The following is a 20,337-nucleotide window of genomic DNA, read 5'->3' on the forward strand; positions in this document are numbered from 1 at the left end:
AACGTTAGTGATGATGCGGGGAAAGACCGGTCATCACTGCATACAACTTGGTTTAATCCAAATATCCATTCAGAAACTTAGTATTATGAAATAATTCTGGGATGTCTGACTACTATTTCCCTATGCCTTGTTTGGTGCGAGTTCAGCTGACACTGTTGACACGCCCGTCGCCCACTACGCAAAGCGTGCGCTCTCACACACACACACACACACACACACACACACACACACACACACACACACACACACACACACTAAACATAGTCGCCGTGGGAAAGAATAAAATAAAAAATGTAATTAAATAAATTCCCTAACTGGCCTTAACTGACAACCAACAGGAAACAAACAATAATTTTTGTTATGCCTTATCAATGAAAGAAGAAATGTTTGCAGCTGTGGTAATACTTCAGTTGGTTCATTATAAAAGATACAAACCTGAAAACAAAAGCACTTACATTTTAAATAAAAGGACCACAGTAATGAGGCAGGAGGAACATATTTTTTGCACTATAATGGTAAAATTGTTATTTTAAAAAAGTGCCCCTAAAAAAGATTCTGTGCCCCTAGTGAAAAAGCTTAGCGTGCAGCCCTGTAAGGTGAGAGGTAGTGAGAGGAGAGGTTTGATTGATTGATTTTAATTAACAGATTGCAGAATGAGTACAGTACAGCTCAATACACACAATTGTTAAGAGATGCAGGCCAGAGAAAGACTTTCGTCTTGTTTATATCAGGGTCCCCCATTTTCAATTCATAATGACATTTATGACATACACAACATACTAGGGATGTCCGATATTATCGGTCTACCGATATTATCGGCCGATATCTGCATTAAAATGTGATATCGGAAAATATCGGTATCGGTTTTCAAAAGAAAGAAATATTACTATTTCTTTTAATTTTTTTTACATTTCTATAACCTTTATTTACCCAGGCAAGCAAGTAAGAACAAATTCAGATTTGATTTATTGTCAAAAGTATGCATAATGTTGTGTTAATTCCACAACAAGATATGTCATGTTAATTACCTAAGGGGAACCCTGCATATATCGGTTGATATCGGTATCGGAAATTAAGAGTTTGACAATATCGGTATATCGGTATCGGTAAAAAAGCCAATATCGAGCATCCCTACAACATACAGATATAAGAATCTAATCTAATCTAATCATGGCATTTATGACATACATACATCATGACATACAGATATACAGTACTGTTACATTTGTGACATACAAGATATGCAAATATACAGTACTGTTAAACAGATCCTAACAGTAAATATATACATACGAGGGGGAGGGAAATGTACATTAGGAGGGGATGGGAGGGTGTTCAGACATTTACAGAGATCCTAACAGAAAATATATACATACCAGGGGGAGGAGACTGCCTCTCGGTGCGGACCACGTTCCCAGCGCTTCGCTCCTGGACATGGCATCCGCATTCCCGTGTGCTGCTCCCGACCTGTGGATGATGGAGAAGATGAAAGGCTGTAAGGATAGGAACCAGCGGGTGATCCTAGCATTGGTGTCCTTGTTACGTGAAAGCCACACTAGGGGTGCATGGTCCGTGACTAGGGTGAGGCGCCGTCCCAACAGATAATATTTCAGTTCCTCTAGGGCCCATTTTATGGCCAAACACTCCTTTTATATCGTGGAGTAATTCTTCTCCCGGGGTAGTAGCTTGCGACTGATGAAAATTACCGGATGTTCCTCACCTTCTTTCAGTTGTGACAGGACGGCACCCACCCCAGTTTCCGACGCATCTGTCTGCACCAACAGAGGTTGGCTGAAGTAGGGGGTCAACAGCACTGGTTCCGAACACAACTTGTCCTTCAGCTGTTGAAAGGCCTTCTCCGTCTCCTCGGTTCACAGGACCTTGTCTGGCAGCTTATTCTGGGTTAGGTCGGTCAGCGGTGCTGCGAGGGCAGAGAAGTGGGGAACAAAACGGCTGTAGTAGCTGGCTAGGCCTATGAAAGTTTGTACCTGCTTTTTGGTCTGGGGGCGGGGCCAGCTCCGGATGGACTCGACCTTGCCTGTAGAACAGCCATGACCTGGCGTAGATGGGTTCCCCACTCCTCGGCGTGGATAATGATATCGTCGATGTAGGCCGCTGCGTACTCTCGGTGGGGTCGGAAGATCTGGTCCATCATTCTCTGAAACGTTGCTGGAGCACCATGGAGGCCGAAAGGGAGTACAACATAATGGAACAGCCCATCTGCGGTGGCAAACACTGTCTTCTCCCTATCCTCTGGGGCCAGGGGAACCTGCCAATAACCTTTAGTGAGGTCTAACGTTGTGATATACCGGGCTTTCCCCAGCCTCTCAATCAGTTGATCTACTCTGGGCATAGGGTAGGCGTCGAACTTGGAAATAGCGTTTAGCTGTCTGAAGTCATTGCCGAACCTCGGGGTTCCGTCCGGTTTAGGGACTAATACTATGGGGCTACACCACCCACTATTTGACTAGACTAGACAATAACACCTGCCTGTAACATGTCCTGTACCTCCTTCCTCACTGCTTCTCTTCTGGCCTCCGGGAGGCGGTAGGGCGGGAGCTTCACCTTCTTCCCGATGATCTCGGGGATGTGGTGGTGGATTACCTCAGTTCTCCCCGGTTCGGTGGAGAATACGTCCCTATGGCGCTCCCTGAGGTCGTTCTTCTGGGGCTTGCTGAGTCGGTCCCCCATGGGCACTTCCAGTGGTTGTGTCCGGCCTGGTATCTGTGGTGGGGTAAAAGAGTACAACACCACCCTGGCTTCCCATTTCTTTAGCAGGTTAATATGATGAGATTTTTACCGGTGGCCGTCTCCCTGGCTGCCGCACCTGGTAGTTCACCGGACCCACCTTCTCCATTACTTCATAGGGCCCGTGCCACTTAGCTAGGAACTTGCACTCAGAAGTGGGAACCAGTACTAACACTCTATCCCCTGTTTTGAACTCCCGGGGTTGTGTGCCCCGGTTGTAGACCCGGGCCTGGGCCTGCTGGGCCTCTGACATGTGGTCCCTCACCAGAGGCCATAAGGTGGCCATCCTCTCTTGGATCTCCTCCACGTGATCCACCAAACCCTGGTGGGGTGGCGGCTGGTGTTCCCAGGCCTTCTTGGCTATGTCCAACATTCCTCTCGGTCTTCTCCCATACAGTAACTCGAAGGGGGAGAAACCGGTGGAGGCCTGGGGAACTTCTCGGATAGAAAACATGAGATACGGGAGGAGCTGGTCCGTCTGCTTCCATCACCTTCTTTAGCATGCTCTTCAGGGTACGGTTGAACCGCTCGACTAGTCTGGGGATGTGACGTGCGCAGCTGGGTTATCTTCAGTAACCCAGCTAAATCTTTCATTATTCTTGACATGAATGGGGTACCTTGGTCAGTCAGGATCTCATCCGATATCCCGACCAGAGTAATTAACAGCATGAGCTCCCTGGCTATACCTTTAGAGGCCATTGTGCGGAGAGGGATGGCCTCGGGGTACCGGGTGCCGTAGTCCATGATCACCAGGATGTACTGATGTCCCCTGGCCCTGCGGGGTAAGGGACCCACGAGGTCCATCCCAATCCTGCTGAAGGGTACAGAAATGATAGGCAGGGAGATCAAGGGGTTACGCACTGTGGGCCGTGGGGCCACCATTTGACATTCGGGGCAAGAGCGAATAGTCTTCCACCGCTCTTCTTACTCCCGGCCAGGAAAATCTGGCCTTAATGCGGTCAAGGGTTTTCTCTACCCCTAAGTGTGCCCCTAGCAAGTGAGAGTGGGCCAGGCATAACACTGTATTTATATGTGGAAATGTTCATTCTCCCACCCCCTCCATCTTCTTACCGTCTGCCACTGCTACCTGGCGTAGTGCTGGGGCCAGGTTCTCGTCCTCCAGCTGGGCGGTGCCAAAACGTCCCATCAGTTGGGGTGGTAATGGAGGTGTTTCGTCATCAGGGAATAGATCACCCCAGCCTGGTTTGGTCTCGTCGTGGTGTGATGACTCCTCCCTGCTGCTGTTGACCGGTGGCCCTTTGTCCGCTGCTGGGCCGGCGGTGGGGTCTCCCTCGTCGTTGTCCTCGCTGATTGGCTGGAGTCTTCCTCTGGTAGGGGGTCGGTTGAAGCCTGGGGGTCCACCTCGTGCAGGCCGCACATCCCGGTCCGTCGTGTCCGGGCTTTTACATCAACTGGATCTGCCATTGCACCTGTGCTTCTGTTCGAAAAGTGTTTGTTTTTGAACCAAGGAACGCTGTGCGCATCCTCCACCAAATGGGACGAACCTGGTAGTGTTCAGGCTCGCAACGGTTCAAATACAAACAAATTCAAAGTATTTATTGAATTCAGGGCAGAATCTAGAGGGGAAAAGCAATAGAATGGTTGTGATTCAGTCCGAGGGTCAAAAACACAAAACGCGCTCGCCGACAAGAAAAGGGGATTGTTCACAATTCAGGGTAGTCGTCCAGTCCAGGGTCAGTGCACAAGGGGGAATCTCAGCCAGTCCAGGGTCCAGTACACAAAGAACACCTACTCGCTTTCTCCTCACCTTTCACTATCTCTCACCGTCGCAACTCTGAATAACAATCTCTCTCTCTCTCTCTCTCTCTCTCTCTCTCTCTCTCTCTCAATACAACAACTCCAACCTCACCTCCGCTCAACTTACTCCTGACTAACCAAGTGGCTTTGTAGTGTGTGTATCTGGGGTGTGTGCACGTGAGATGTGTGTGAACTAATTATGCGCAGGTGTATTCTATCGGTACTAATCAGTTACCTAATTTACTCTACTTCTCCTGTGGCAGAAGTATCCCAAATCCTTCACATATCCATGGGAGGGGGAAGGAGATCTGTCACAATACATACCAATTATTCACCTGTTCTATTCTCCATCCATCCATCATCCATAGCAACACTATATTATCACAGATATCCAGTTGGGGGATCCCCTTTGAACAGCCCATCTGAGGTTTCTCTCCTCCACGCCGCCTGTGGTGCTTATTTTTTACCTATTGCTAGGTCTTTAGTGAGTCGTTCCTTATCTTCATTGGGGAAAGTCTGGGAGTGTCGCATATTTGGATTTCATGGTGGTTTTTGTTCTTGATCTATTGTGATGTTTCTTCTTGACTTGTACAGACCATGGGGGTAAATGTGACCTCGGGCTATACAAATAAATTTGATGTGATTTGATTTGAATTAGTAGGCTAGCTAACTTATTGTCCAAAAGCTAATAGGCAGTTGAGCTGTTCAGTTTCTATTTGCCCAAACTAAGCTAGTTAAACCAGTAGGCCTTTCATTGTTAAATCTGCCCCCGAGATGAAAATGTGTTTCGTTTTTAAAAACCATGGTCTTTGTTTTGTCTGCCCTTCTGTTTGTTGAGCATTTTGTATATTTAGCCTCGATTGGTTGGCGGGGGTGATAAATTGCCAGAAGTGTTCCTTGTCACGACAGGAAGGCATAAAAAAAACAAAACAGTAGTGACTTTCTCTTTCGGTGGCTTGGTTTCGCTTCACCTGAGCCTTAATGGTGTTTTTCAGAGACCTTGGAAGACTCATTAGGTGACACAAAAATATGACAACACAGAGCTCCAATAGAGGCTCTAAGTGAATTCATCAGTGGCCACCTGCAAGGTTACAGGACAACAGGGTGTCTGACTCACCCGCCGTCCCCCGCCACAGAGAGAGAGAGAGCCCACGCCGGTGAAATATCCCCCTCCCCTCCACGGCAGCCCCGGCACGCGGCTTCATCATATTGTCCTTGGCGAGGCCTCAGCAATGTCAGCCCGTGAAGGAGAGAGACAGGGGGAATACATCAGGAGAGGGTTCAGCACGCCGGGGTCTGGCACCGCATCCCCACGGGAGCGACGTGACAGCCGTCTCGGGGAACCTTTGACTCCCGGAGCCCGAGTGATAAAGTTATAATGGAGGTGGAAGCGGCGCTGCTGTGTGGGATCCCGCCCCATTGTGACACAGTCACAGGCCACAGAGTGATCTATATACGCAGCCCCCGCGGGCACCGGGATACGCACCGCGTTTTATTGTTATGTACGTAGACAATGGGTGGAAGGCACCCGCTCGGCTGACGCGCCGCGTGGCTCAGGGATATGTGCTGGGAGATCTCCAGGTGTTAACAGCATTGTTTACCATATGACCTTGCAGCAGCAAATAGGTCAGGTTGTTTTGGAGGGAGGGGGAGAGAGAGAGAGAGAGAAGAGAAGAGAGAGGGACTGTAATTAGACTTTTCTTAATGATTAACTTTTTATTTATTACATTTTCCAGCAGCACCTGTGCCTTCAGACAATGAAGGAAGCAGCATATAAGGACCTCGTCACGCCTTCCACTAAACCAATCAATGCACCCACGATGTTAATGACAATTCATTTATTACACGACAATTTAAATGTCAATGGTGTCGTGACAATACGTAGATTCAAATGTATTGTCATTATACAGCATAAGTACAGTACAACGAAAAGAAGTTTGGCATCCAGCAGTAAAGTGTACAGGTGATTAAACTGGGTACAAAATATTCAAATGAGTACTACGGAGTGTAGTGCTAATCAGATGTATGTACAGAGTTGTAGTATAATATGTACAGTGATACAGGTATAAAGACATGGTAGTAGTCATACTGGCCAGCAGCGTAACTAGTAGATTAGGATATATAGATTATAGGGGTGTAAAGGTACACGTATCCGTACCGAACTGAACCGTTTCAGTGTCTACCGTACCGTACCAAACGTCTGTGTAGTGTACCGAACGAATACAACGGACTTTTTTCCCAATCTAATATAATTATTATTATTTAAAAAAAGAATTACAAGTCGATTATTAATTTCAATATAGAATATTCGTTGACAGCCCTACAAGTACAATTAGTTACTGCACACTACATCACCCCTGAGTGGAACATGGAAAGCCAAACTTTCCCCCACTGTACCGAAAACCTGTACCGAACCTTGACTTCAAAACCGAGGTACGTACCGAACCGTGGTTTTTGTGTACCGTTACACCCCTAATAGATATAGATGTGTATATATTTCCGCTCTACATGGTGCTTTGAGTGTCTAGAAAAGTGCTATATAACTGCAATGATTCATTCATTCATTCATTCATTCATTCATTCATTCATTCATTCATTCATTCATTCATACTCACTTGTAAAGGCTGCTCAGCTCACACCTGCTCCAGTTCCCATCTATCATGTAACTACATCAGGGAACTCAACGGATTTTTGTTTATGTAAATAATCAACTTTGGACAACGGTTCACATTCCATTACTGTTTCTGTTGTTGTTGTTGTTGTCACGTGTACTGAGAAAATAATCAACAGTCACGGTAAACATGCTCTTGCAAAATAGCATTCGCCAAATATGTAATCCTCGTATTGTTTATCTTTTCGATTCTGGTTGTGGTCCTCGCAGCCCGTCCCACCGCCGGCTCTAATCACGGCAGGCCACACATCCGCTTGATTGATGCTCCGCCACCGGTTCTTATGTGCGAATTGAAAGCGGAATTATTTCCTATTCAAAATAATCAAGACTTTTTAATAGCACGGGGTATGCATGATGTTTGCGTCGTGGCGCATTGCAGAAGGACTGCTGCTGCTGCAATGTCATCCTCACGGGCAGGTTATGAATGAAGGGTAGCGAGTGACAGCATATAGAGGGCTTTTTAATTGCTGATTGATCACTGAGTGCAGTGTTTTACATTATCATGGGGGAAAGAATAATGAGTCGTTGGCCTGCCTTGCAATGGTCGGTCTGTGTTGTCCTTGTGTATTATTGCCCTTAGCTCAGCCCTACAGTGTGTGTGTGTGTGTGTAGTTAGAAACCACATGATCACAAAGAAAAGAATGTGGAAAAAATTACTGAGCTGCTTATTATTACTGAAATGGGACAATTGATTGAGCCCCTCTCTCCCTCCACCCCCCCTCTTTCTCTCTCTCTCTCTCTCTCTCTCTCTCTCTCCCTCTCTCTCTCTCTCTCTCTCCCCCTCTCTCTCTCTCTCTCTCTCTCTCCCTCTCTGCAGGACCTGTGAGCAGTATGCTGGTCAATCGTTTTGGGAGCCGTCCAGTAGTCATGCTCGGCGGATTGATGTGTGGGGTCGCTATGGTGACGGCTTCCTTTGGGAACTCCATAATTCATCTCTACATCTGCGTTGGGTTCATTGGAGGTGCCTACACATGTCCCAGACCTGACTCTGACCTTCTGGTTGTCACCGCTCATCATCAGTGATGCGCTTGTAACTACTGTAGCAGAGTGCACACGGTGCAGGGCTCCACCCCCCCCCCCCCCCCCCCCCCCCCCCCCAGAGGGACATCACGTTCCTTAATGTCATCGTGACATGTCATCGAAAACATAACCTCCTGGACGGAGTTAACAAATGTTGAAATGTAATTTTAGAAGATTATTTATTTATATATTTTTATTATTTCTTCAATATCAACGTTTGTACTTCCTAAAGTTATTATCTTTCCATTAAGAATATTATTTTATGTTCATTACAAGGTATGCTGCTGCTATTAATTAGCTAAAGCAACACCAAATATTTGCCGTCAATACGGGCCATGGGAATCCAAAGTCTCTGCCTCTGGCTGGTAAACAGCATGTTGTTCCACAGAACACTTGGGATCAATGCCACGGAGGCCATGTACCTTGTTTGTACCTAAAGGTCCCATGTTGTAGTCCTTAACAGGTCTTTGAGGTCCCTAAACATGTCTTTAAAGATTATGATTGTGCAGATTATGCAGATTCTAGCAGCCTCTATACCTCTCTGTTTCAGTCCTGTTCTCATTCTAGCAGCCTCTATACCTCTCTGTTTCAGTCCTGTTCTCATTCTAGCAGCCTCTATACCTCTCTGTTTCGGTCCTGTTCTCATTCTAGCAGCCTCTATACCTCTCTGTTTCAGTCCTGTTCTCATTCTAGCAGCCTCTATACCTCTCTGTTTCAGTCCTGTTCTCATTCTAGCAGCCTCTATACCTCTCTGTTTCGGTCCTGTTCTCATTCTAGCAGCCTCTATACCTCTCTGTTTCAGTCCTGTTCTCATTCTAGCAGCCTCTATACCTCTCTGTTTCGGTCCTGTTCTTATTCTAGCAGCCTCTATACCCCTCTGTTTCAGTCCTGTTCTCATTCTAGCAGCCTCTATACCTCTCTGTTTCAGCCCTGTTCTCATTCTAGCAGCCTCTATACCTCTGTTTCAGTCCTGTTCTCAACAGGCTGTTTCTGTGTCTGTACCTTTTTAAATGTAAATGAGCTGCTTATTATTACTGAAATGGGACATTATTATTATTACTGAAATCTAGGGGTGCACCGATGTATCGGTCGGGAATCGGTATCGGCCGATAAGCTCGACTGTGCCGATGGCAGTAGCCGATAAATATCCATCAATTTGTGTAGCGTCAAAAGACAAAAAAAAGTTCACTCGCGACCTGCCCAACGCCGTCCCCAGTCCCCCACACACACACACACACAAGCTACTGCATCAAAGTTACTACTTATGATTAACAAGGCATTCGTTTTGTGGCATTAACGTTATATAGTTAGTGTTACACGTTCAATAACCTCAGCATATTATTTACCCGAACGTAGCAAGCATTATGCGTTCATACTAGCTCAGTTCCTCAGCCCTGAGTTAATCTGTTAATCTGTTAATCTGTTAATAAAGTTTTCAATCAGACACATGTATAGAAAGGCTTTGTTTTATTATAACATACGTTGCAGTAAAATCATTATGCCTTGTTTAAGTCATCCTGCGGAGCTAAAAGCTAAACGTTGTTGTTGTAGAATACCTCTCGTCAAAATCAATGGCCGACAAAAGCAGAAGTAAAAAATGTATACGCTTGCCGATTGGTGGTAACAGCAGAGGCGGGTGCAAGCGGTGTGTGACGTAATTGGCAGAATCGACTGTCAATAAAAATGTCATTGGTTGAGACAATAGTATCCAGCTGCAGCCCAGCCGGTAGACCATACTGGGAGAACTAGTAACTAGCTGCAGCCCTGCAGAACATACTGGGAGAGAGATAGTGCTATTTCTTGATGTTTCCTTTTTTTAAGTAAGTAAAGAGGCCTATGTTCATATCGGTGAGCACAATTTGTAACACAAATATACAGTAGTTTCATTAAAATATATATATAGATATTACAAAAAAGAAATATTACAAAAAAACAAAAATATTAAAAAAAAAAATGTTGCCACAAATATCGGTATCGGCCGATTGTGTTAGTTGAACAATCGGTATCGGTGGCAAATTTTCATATCGGTGCATCCCTACTGAAATCTCTCCCGCTCCCCAACTCTGCCCACCGGAACTGCGTGTGAACGATCAAAAGTGAAATTCAGATCAAACTAGGCCAGGGGTCAGCAACCTTTACTATCAAAAGAGCCACTTTTCCACCGTCCCACAAAATAAAATGCTCAGGGAGCCGCACAACCTATTTACCCTTAAAATGAAGATAACACAGTGTATAACGTTTTATATATCCCCAAGCATACCCCACATTTAGCATAAAACGCCTGACAATTGCATACCCAAAGTAATTTGTGATTTATTATACTTTATACTTATAGCACACAGTTTGTTGCATTAATGGGATTATAAAGCAACAAAAATAAAAATGTTGACTTTTTATTGCTGTTTTTACCTGTTATAACAAAGGAAAACCTCAAACTCTTATGAAGAGGAGAAAAAATACTGGCTGTGTAGACCTATTTTTAAATAAAACAGAAGAGGAGACAAAACACTGGTGTCTGTAGACAGACTTTGAAATAAAACCCTGAACTATTCAGGTATATTTGAGTCCTTCCCTTATTTGTGGAACATTTATAAAATAAAAAGTAGTCCACTTTCAAAAAAGACTACCATGTGTAGTAGACCTACTTTGAAATAAAACACAGAAAAGGAGAAAAAACACTGGCATCTGTAGACCTACTTTGAAATAAAATCCTGAACTATGCAGCTCTATTAGAGTCCTTCCCTTATTTGTGGAAAATCTATAAAATAAAAAATAAATATTTCGTTGTTCGCAAATTTCGCACCACATATCAGGCATACAGGTAAGCCTGCATCGTTAGTCGTGAAAGCAAATTAATCTGTCCACGCTGAATTAAACCCTCTATTTTCCTCAGACTTTAATTTTTTTGGATTTATCCATGGTTAGCTTACTGGGGGGTCGGAAACTCAAGATTAGCCACTTGCAGACGGCAGGGAGAGGCGCGGGGTGTGACGTACTGTATATTTTAGTTGATGAAATATTTTTGTTGACTAAATATCTTAGTTGATGACATTTTTTTTCATTTCAGTGTCATAGTATGACATCGATCTCCAAAAAAAATTTAAAAATAAAAAAGAATTTAAAGATAAAAAAAAAAAACTTAGATAAAAAAATATATATATATTTGGGCCAGGGAGCCGCAGCTGATTGGCTAAAGAGCCGCATGCGGCCTCGGAGCCGCAGGTTGCCGACCCCTGAACTAGGCGTTGCAGATCAAATATGACTCAAGATCCCGCAAACGTACCGCTTAAAATGTTGCCAGAAACATATTTTAGGCCCAACTTTAGGTAGAAAAGATAGTTTACGAGCAAGCCCACCATCTTGTACACACGCACACGCACACAGGTGAAGGACCACACATTGCAATGAGTTTTTTTGTGTGACATCATATAGACGGAGGTCCAAACAGCTCCTTTAAAGGCACAATTTCTGAATACGGGCTGGGTGCAAAATCACAGTTTGATTGTTAGTAGGTCCGTCAGAGACCCGAAAGTACAGTATGTGCACAAGCACTGAAGAACTCAATCCCAATGTGGGACCTTTTAATTGTGAATTCAAACGGTCCTGCTGACATGGGCCCTAGACCTGTTTACCCCACCGCTCGCCATCCTTCTCCCCACCCTGACGGAGTCTCTCTCGTGGGCCGGTGGTCCACATCCTCTCTGGCTCTCTGCGGGCCTCCGGTCCTCCCGGCCCGGCCCGCTGTCACTCTGAGCCCAGGGTGTCTGGCCCGGCCCCTGGGCAGAAGCGGCAACGGCGGGGGGCAGGAGCAGGACGGTAATTAAGACAGAGCGCTCCCTAATCCCACAGAGCACGGCCTTCAGCGGCCCTCTGGACTCTCCTGTAGGCTCCCATCAAGCTCCCCACATGGGGCTTCCCTGCTACCCTGCCAGGCTCATTACCCAGCCACGGGCAGCGGTGGAGGATTAATAGGGCCAGCGAGTGGGCAGGCCGTGTAGCGCCTGGGGGCACGTGTGCCTGGCTTTGCTCTCCTGTGCCCTGGCACACTGACACACAGGCAAGGTGCAGCTTTACCCAGCTCTCTCTCTGTTTCTCTCTCTCTCTTACTCTCTCTCTGTTTCTCTCTCTCTCTCTCTTTCTTACTCTCTCATACACATAATACACGCACGCATGCACACACTCACGCACACACACACACTCACGCACACACACAGACATTCGACCAATCTTGGTGAAAGATGTCCTAAAGATGTCCTACTGTCTGTTCCAATCAATAAGGAAGGACTTAGCCTTGTAAATATTGCCCCCACATCTCAAATGGAATTGATTGTCTATCTCCACTCTCCCTCTTCACCCTCTTTAGGAGCCAATAACAAGCACAGACACGTGAGCGACACTCATATCAGTTTTCTTCCGGCAGCTTCCCAGTGAAGAATCTCTCCTGAGTGCATAATACGTCGTGCATTTTCATTGCTTGCTCTTCAAATGACTCAAAATGTTTCCTGACAAAACTTTATTTTCATCCCCAAGGAGCTGAAATCCAACGTATATCTCTTTTAGTGTTGGAATTACCGATATGTCCTTGTGTAACCATGAGTAATAATATTGATTGAAGGAATAAATAATGTAACTTTCACAGCACATTATTTTAAGATTTAGTTGTATTTTAACAGTTGTAATTTCAAGGAATATAAGTTAGTTATTATATATTGTACCGGGCTGTTATACCAGTACATGTGAATGAATGAATGAATGAATGAATGAAAACTTTATTTAACAGATTGCAGAATGGGTACAATACAGTACGGCTCAATACACACAATTGTTAAGGGGATGCAGACCAGAGAAAGACGTTTGTCTTGTTTACATCAGGGTCCCCCATTTTCAATTCATAGTTGCGCTAACAGAACTTTGGTAACTCTGTAATTAACTTAGAAGCAGTAACTTTCACAGAGCAATGAATCACCAATAGCAGAACAATGAACTCCAAATTACACTAAGACAGTTGCTCAAGGTATAACTTCTTTAGCTAAAATGATTTCAAAGTACACTGTTCTATCAAAGTAACTGGCTATATTCACTCAGCATTTTGCATCATATGTAACTCAGACTATCTTTAGGTTATCCATCTATATAATTTCTATACTTTATACTGTCCTTGAATAATAAAAGAAAATTGTATTGACAACATTTTAAATTATACAACACTTTTATGTTACATTCAAGTTAGAGTCCTACAAAGCTTGTCCTGTACCGAAACAAGCCTGTAACAAAAACCAACAGAAATCAAGAGTAAAACAATACAGTGACATGTGAGCTTTCTTTCATTTATAAATGTGACATCATGTTCTGGTTCCAGTCTGTGGTGTTGTTCACTTTTCTTTTCTATTCAACCCATTTCTCCCATTTTGACCCAAATTTCTCCTCCTGTACCCTCAATATGTGTGTAAATCTTTCCATGCCTCTACTACACCCAGCCACTGTTCTTTTGTAGGTGGATCCACTTTGTACCATGCTCTTGTTATTGTTTTCTTACTGGCCAGTGGCTACCAGTAGTATCAGTAGGTATTTGTCCTCTCCTTGTATGTTTTCCTGTGTCAGATTCCCCAGATATAGCACCAAGCCCATCTTAGGCACTTCATATCCCAATATCCCTCTTCCATATTCCTTCCCAATACTCCCTTATCTTTTGACACTTCCAAAATATATGTGTGATCCGCCCCCTCCTGGCCGCATAGGCTCCAACATGCTTTCTGTTCTGGTGTGTATCTCCCCTTATACAACGGCATGCAAATTTCTCGATTCTGATTGGCTGAAACAGTCATTTTACACGTGTTTATTCTTCACAATTCCACGCTGCTGGCCCAGGACCCGCCCACAACCGAATCACATCACATCACTCCGCCGGATCACAAGATGGCGGACAATAATCTTTAAAATGGATATGTTGATAGCGTCATAACGACTAAATATAAAGCGATTCTGTCAAGGCGAATGTCTTAGTCCTTTAAACAATGTTGGATGATGTAATTGATGGGTCATGAGTCATTTTAGAACAAAAGAAAAATCGCGGATTGATTGATTGATTATTTGCAATTTTATTTTACATTTCTACTTCCTTCCCACTGACTGCAGCTTTCACTCTCACACTGTCCGACGCTGGCGTACCCACAAACACACACACACACATACACACACACACACACACACACACACACACACACACACACACACACACACACACACACACACTCCTGTCTGCAACAGCGGGGGAGTCAGACTGAGAGAGAAGCAGCGCTGTTTTAAGTGAGCATGGTCGACTCTATTGAATTGATTGATTGGTTGATTGCTAATTTTATTACTGTACGCCTGGTTTCCAACTGGTTAAGTTTAGGCTAAAAAAAATAAATAAAAAAATAGGGCGAAAACTTTTTTTTTCTTATAGGGCAAAGAAAACGTTTTAATTTGTTTTACCTACTTTCTATAGAAGCATCTAAGAATGAAGTTCTATAGAAAGTAGGTCTGCATCCCCTTAACAATTGTGTGTATTGAGCCGTACTGTATTGTACCCATTCTGCATCTGGTAATACAATTTTCAATCAATCAATCAATCATTCCAATAACCACTAACTTCATAATTAAAAACTAAAGAAAAGTTGGATGTGTTAGTTGGTTGGATGTCTTAGTTGAAAGGCAGTTGGATGTGTTAGTTGGTTCGATGTCTTAGTTGAAAGGCAGTTGGATGTGTTAGTTGGTTGGATGCCTTAGTTGAAAGGCAGTTGGATGTGTTAGTTCCAATAATGAATGAATGAATGAATGAAAACTTTATTAACAGATTGCAGAATGGGTACAGTACAGTACAGCTCAATACATACAATTGTTAAGGGGATGCAGACCAGAGAAAGACTTTCGTCTTGTTTACATCAGGGTCCCCCATTTTCAATTCATCGTAACATATATGACATACATGACATACAGATAGACAGTACTGCTACATCTATACATTTATGACATACCAGATTTGCAATTACAGTACTGTTTGTGATACAAAAAGAATCCAGAAAGAAAAGAGTATATACATTAGGCGTAGAAACTGTACATTGGATTGGGTAGGTGGGGGTGGGGGGGGACTGTACATTGGAGGTGGTTTGGTGGGTGGGTGGGGGGGGGGGTTGGGTACGAGTGGGGGGGGGGGGGGTTGGGTAGGAGGGGTGGGTGGGGGACACTGTACAACTGTACAAACAACACTGTACATTGGATTATTGACAAGACCATACTTGGTAATTTACTGTACATTGGAGGGGGTTGTGTTCGGACATTTACAGGGGCCAGTTTCGAGTTGCAGTCTCCCTTAGGTGTTTTTTGAGAGTGTTTTTGAAAGTGGGTAGTGATTCACATTCCTTTACAGCTTTGGGTAGGGCGTTCCACATTGATGTGGCATAATTGCGAAACGTGTTTAGTCCCTTGTTTGAGCCGAATCTGGGTTTAACATGATTTGTGGAGCTCCCTCTGGTGTTGTGATCGTGGTATTCACTGACCTTTGGGAAGTATTTTGTCATGTACATGGGTACCTTGGTCGTGTAGTGTATCTTGTAGACCAGGCCCATTGCAAGTTGCTGTACTCTGTCGTCTACTCTAAGCCATCCTAGGTTGTCAAAGTGGGCAGGGGTGAGGTGGGTTCTAGGAGTAAGGTCAAGCAGTAGTCTGACCAGTTTGTTTTGAGATGTTTGTAATTTTGTTTTTAGCGCCTTTGAGGTGCTTTGGTACCATGAGGTGCAAGCATAGTCGTAGTACCCTTGAATGAGTGCTCCTGCTAGAGTCTTCAGGGTATTCTTGTTTACCAGTGAGGAGATCCGGTACAAGAATCGTGTTCGTTGGTTGACTTTTTTTATTACATTGGATGCCATTTTGTCACAGGAAAGATTTGCCTCTAGGATGGAACCCAGGTAGGTAATATCTTCTTTCCTTGTGACAATATTGTCACCCACTGTAACTGAGAAGCCGTCGGTCTTGCTGAGTTTGTTATTTGAACCGAAGAGAATGGACTCTGTTTTGCCCATGTGTAATGATAGTTTGTTATCAGCGAGCCATATGCAGATTTTGCCTAGTTCTGAGCTGAGGGTTTTTTCAACCTGTAACTTGTTCTTGTCAGAGACCAGCAGGGCTGAGTCGTCCGCAAACAGGAACAAGTTGCAGTCACAAGCTGACGACATGTCATTTGCATAAATTAGGACACACAGTTGGATAAATAACACACAGTTGGATGTGTTAGTTGGTTGGATGCACTTCAAGCTGCTTCCAATAACACACAGTTGGTTGTGTTAGTTGGTTGGATGCACTTCCGAGCTGCTTCCACATGGAGGCAACTTGTCTTTTTTGTAGTTGTGGGAACTACTTTTTCTGGCGGATGGTTTTTTCAATAAATCTTCGATTAATGTGTGTTTATTGTATAGCAATAAGGTTGGATGAATGTGGCAGTTGTATAAAAGCATTACACCACTTGCAGTCGTGATTTGTGAACAATAAACCATGCCTAGGGGGGTCTAACGACCACCCCTAGGCATGGTTTATTGTTCACAAACCACTCCTGCGTGTGATGTAATGCTTAATTAATCTCTGGTGTTATGAAGTACCTAATAATATTTTTACATCCAGACTCCCTCCATACCCTTGAACCAGTGGCTGAGTGTTGTACCTTGCATACATTGTACCATTCTTCCCCCGTCATCCCAATCCCTAGTTCCCACTTTTCTTTTATATACATTGTTGAATTACCCCTACACCCCACCATAGCCTGATAAAGAGCTGAGATCACTCTACCTTTTCTCCCTTCGTATGCATTAACCATTACCTTGATTACCCCATTTTGTTCATTGGTCCTATCCGTTTTTATTTCCTTTTCATACAGTAGTAATCCCTAATCTGTAGGTATCTAAAGTGATCTCCTCTCTCCAAATCAAACCTATCTTTTAGATATTGGAAACTCTGCATCTCCCCTTTTTCTACCATCATGCATATTGCTGTAATGCCCCCACGTTCCCATCTTTTGAAACTATGATCATCTTTCCCCGTTTGAAATCTACTATCACGTGTTAACCACCTCAGAATTTTTGTATTTTTTTCTAGTTTGTATCCCATTACTAACGTGTTCCAAATGTTTAAAGTGAATTTAGTAATTGGGTCTAATAAATGTTCCTGTCTTCTAAATGATTCCTTATCCCCTACTATTGCTTGAATTTGATAACCCTCCCCCTTCATTTCAATGTCTTCATCTGGCTACATAGTTCACGTTGCACCAACATGCCACAGCTCTGAGCTGTGCTGCGTAGTAGTAATCCTTGAGACTGGGCACCGCCATTCATCCTCTCTCCTTGGGTAGCTGCAGAGTCACAAATCGAATCCTTGGCTTCTTTCCCCCAAAATAAACCTTTATCAATTTATCCCATTCTCTAAATTGGTTCTGTGGTATTGGTATGGGCAAAGATTGGTAGAGATACAACAGCCAAGTTGGCAATATGTTCATTTAGATAATTTCAGTCCTCAAGCTGAAGTCCAGGGGGAATACTGTCCACCTTCCTAAATCCCTCTTAATATTCTGATTGATCTATGTATAGTTTGCGTTATATAATTTCTCCATCCCTTTTGTCATGTTCACCCCTAAGTATTTAATCTTGTCGGAGTCCCATCTAATTTTGTATTTCTCTTTAAGCCCTATCATTGGTCTGTAGTTTAAAGTCTGTGTCTTTGTCACATTAAATGTATACCCCGAATAGTGTCCATATTCTTCCAGTAGGTCCATTGGAATTAGTATCGGGAAGCTTGTGTGGTTGGGAAGCTGGTTGTCTCGTATATACTATCGCGTCATCTGCGAATAGACCCAATTTGTGTTCTGATCCCCTCATCTATTCTCCACCCCCCTGATTCCCTTATTCTGCCTAATTAGTTGGGCCAATGGTTCGATGAAGACTGCAAAGAGTGTCCGTGAAAGACAACAGCCCTGTCTGGTAGCCCTCTCTAACCTAATCCGGTCCGTCAGGCTACCATTCACCTTGACCCTTGCCGTTGGCTCACGATACAATGATTTGATACATTTTAGTCCTCATTAAACTCGCATTTTTCTAAAACGTTATATAGGGCCCAACTCACACTGTCAAATTACTTTTCTGCATCCAGGCTAACTAACGATGCACTTTCTCCCCTTCTCTGAATCTCCTCTACTATGTTTTCCTTATTATTGTCCTGTGCCTGTCTTCCTCCAATAAAGCCAGTCCTTGAATATTTTAATGGAGAGTTCAAACTAAACCCCAGTCCCATTGTGATGTGTTGAACAGACCTAGTACAGTTTATTAATTAAATAGTATAATTATTATAATAATTTGTAATTATTATAGACCTAATACAGTCGTCGTCGTCGTCCCCCCAGAGCTTTTTAGTAAAGGTGCTGCACCTCCACCGAACTCTACAGCACCACCACTAACATTGGACAAACAAATACATTTGTATTCAGTAAAACATCAGACTCCACCTTCCGATGCTCAGCCAAAACTGAGCCATTACCACTGTAATGAACCTCCTGGAATGTATCAACAATTCTCGAAGACACTCTGATGTCACGAGACCGCCGCCATCTTGGTATAGGGGGACCATACGGATTTCTACCATCAAATCCATGCATTGAGCTCCGTTTTTATTACATGTTTTATCACATTCTTGTTCATTTCATAACATTTTCATACGATTTGTTTTCAAAATATTGAGGCCAACATGGCATTTCACTATTTCGAAAGCCTTTCTGGTGATTCTAAGGCGAGATATGAGTCAAAGAAACTCCCCCTGATTACCACGACCACAACATCAGAGCGAGTTAGCCGAACGTTAGCCACCAGCCACTTTTTCCTCTGTGATGGTATAAAACTTCCGATTTGGATTTCTGTTTTTGTCATTAGTATAACGCGTAACACAGCAGCTCTTTGGCATTGTGAAGGACTGAAGAAAAGTCTGCTTGATTGTCTTTAATTTGCCGCTTTAACTATCCGTTTCTCCACTAAATAGTGTACACAATGTACCACGCTGCAGTTGCGTAGCAATAACAGACAGGAAGTTGACTTCGAGAATAGATGTCATATCGTGGTACAGTTATGAACAAGAGCAGTTATTGCTCTTCTAAAACAGTTGTAATACACCACGATGTGAGAAAAGAGAGGCCATGTCTTCCCAGGAAATGTATTTAACAAACAAATGATCATGCAAAATCATTAATGACCAGTTATAGCTCAAAAATAAATATGGTAAATTTTTTTCATTTAATTTTGTGGAAGCGCCGCCTGTGTAATTACAGTAATGTAACGTTTTATTTTTAGTTTAGTTGTTTAGTATTTTTCATAAATGTATTCCCCAGTGGGCATTTTTATGAAAAACTAAAAAAAAAAATTATTTTTGACTATACTTCTGTCTGATATTGTTCATTGAATAGAATAGAATAGAAATACTTTAATCATCCAGAGGGAAATTTGGCACTACAAATCGCTCACAGTAAACATTAAGGTAGACAAACAAATCACAAATAAGAATAACAAAGATTGCCTAAGAATAAAGAATAAAATAAGCCTAAGAATAAAATAATAATAATAAAATAAAATACGGTCCGGGATTCACATTTCCTATGTAATGTATGTACATTCTAATATAAATATACAGTAAAAAAAAATACAGAGATCTACATTATTAAGTGTACTGTAAGTGTAATATGAATATGGGGATATGAATCCAGAAATAACTGTTATACACAGACATTGTAATGATGGAATAGCAGACCAAGCTCTTCATCCTCATTTGGAGAATAAGATGCTCATTTACTGGACAAAACGCTATTAAATTGGATTTTTGGGCGGAAGGCAGTGTTGGCGAAGAAATTACCCAGAGTATCTCATGTATTACCATTTAAATGGAATGAAATAGCTTCTGAAATTATTCCAGCTTTCCGTAATGAGATTTTAGTTGGCAAATGTGAAATGAGATGGAACCTTAATGCGCACAAAGTAGAATCGGTCTTAATTTAATCTGGCGAGTACCACTGGGTGTTTTAAGTTCAGGACGATGTAGCCGTTGGAGAACTCTCCACCATAACTCTCCGCCATAAC

General features: G+C 43.3%; 1 protein-coding gene across 1 annotated transcript in view; it reads left to right on the forward strand.

Moving 5' to 3' along the window:
• Nucleotides 1-20,337, forward strand: part of LOC311229728 (monocarboxylate transporter 2-like) — a gene marked incomplete at its 3' end in the record, with an annotated part of 60,254 nt that overhangs the window by 20,084 nt on the left and 19,833 nt on the right. Inside the window, exon 3 of the mRNA XM_084315806.1 lies at nt 7,995-8,138. Within this exon, the coding sequence (XP_084171932.1) occupies nt 7,995-8,138 (144 nt within the window). The remainder of the gene's footprint in view (nt 1-7,994; nt 8,139-20,337) is intronic.

This window comes from Notolepis coatsorum, assembly GCF_963971535.1.
Source record: "Notolepis coatsorum genome assembly, chromosome: 6".
Lineage (NCBI taxonomy): Eukaryota > Metazoa > Chordata > Actinopteri > Aulopiformes > Paralepididae > Notolepis > Notolepis coatsorum.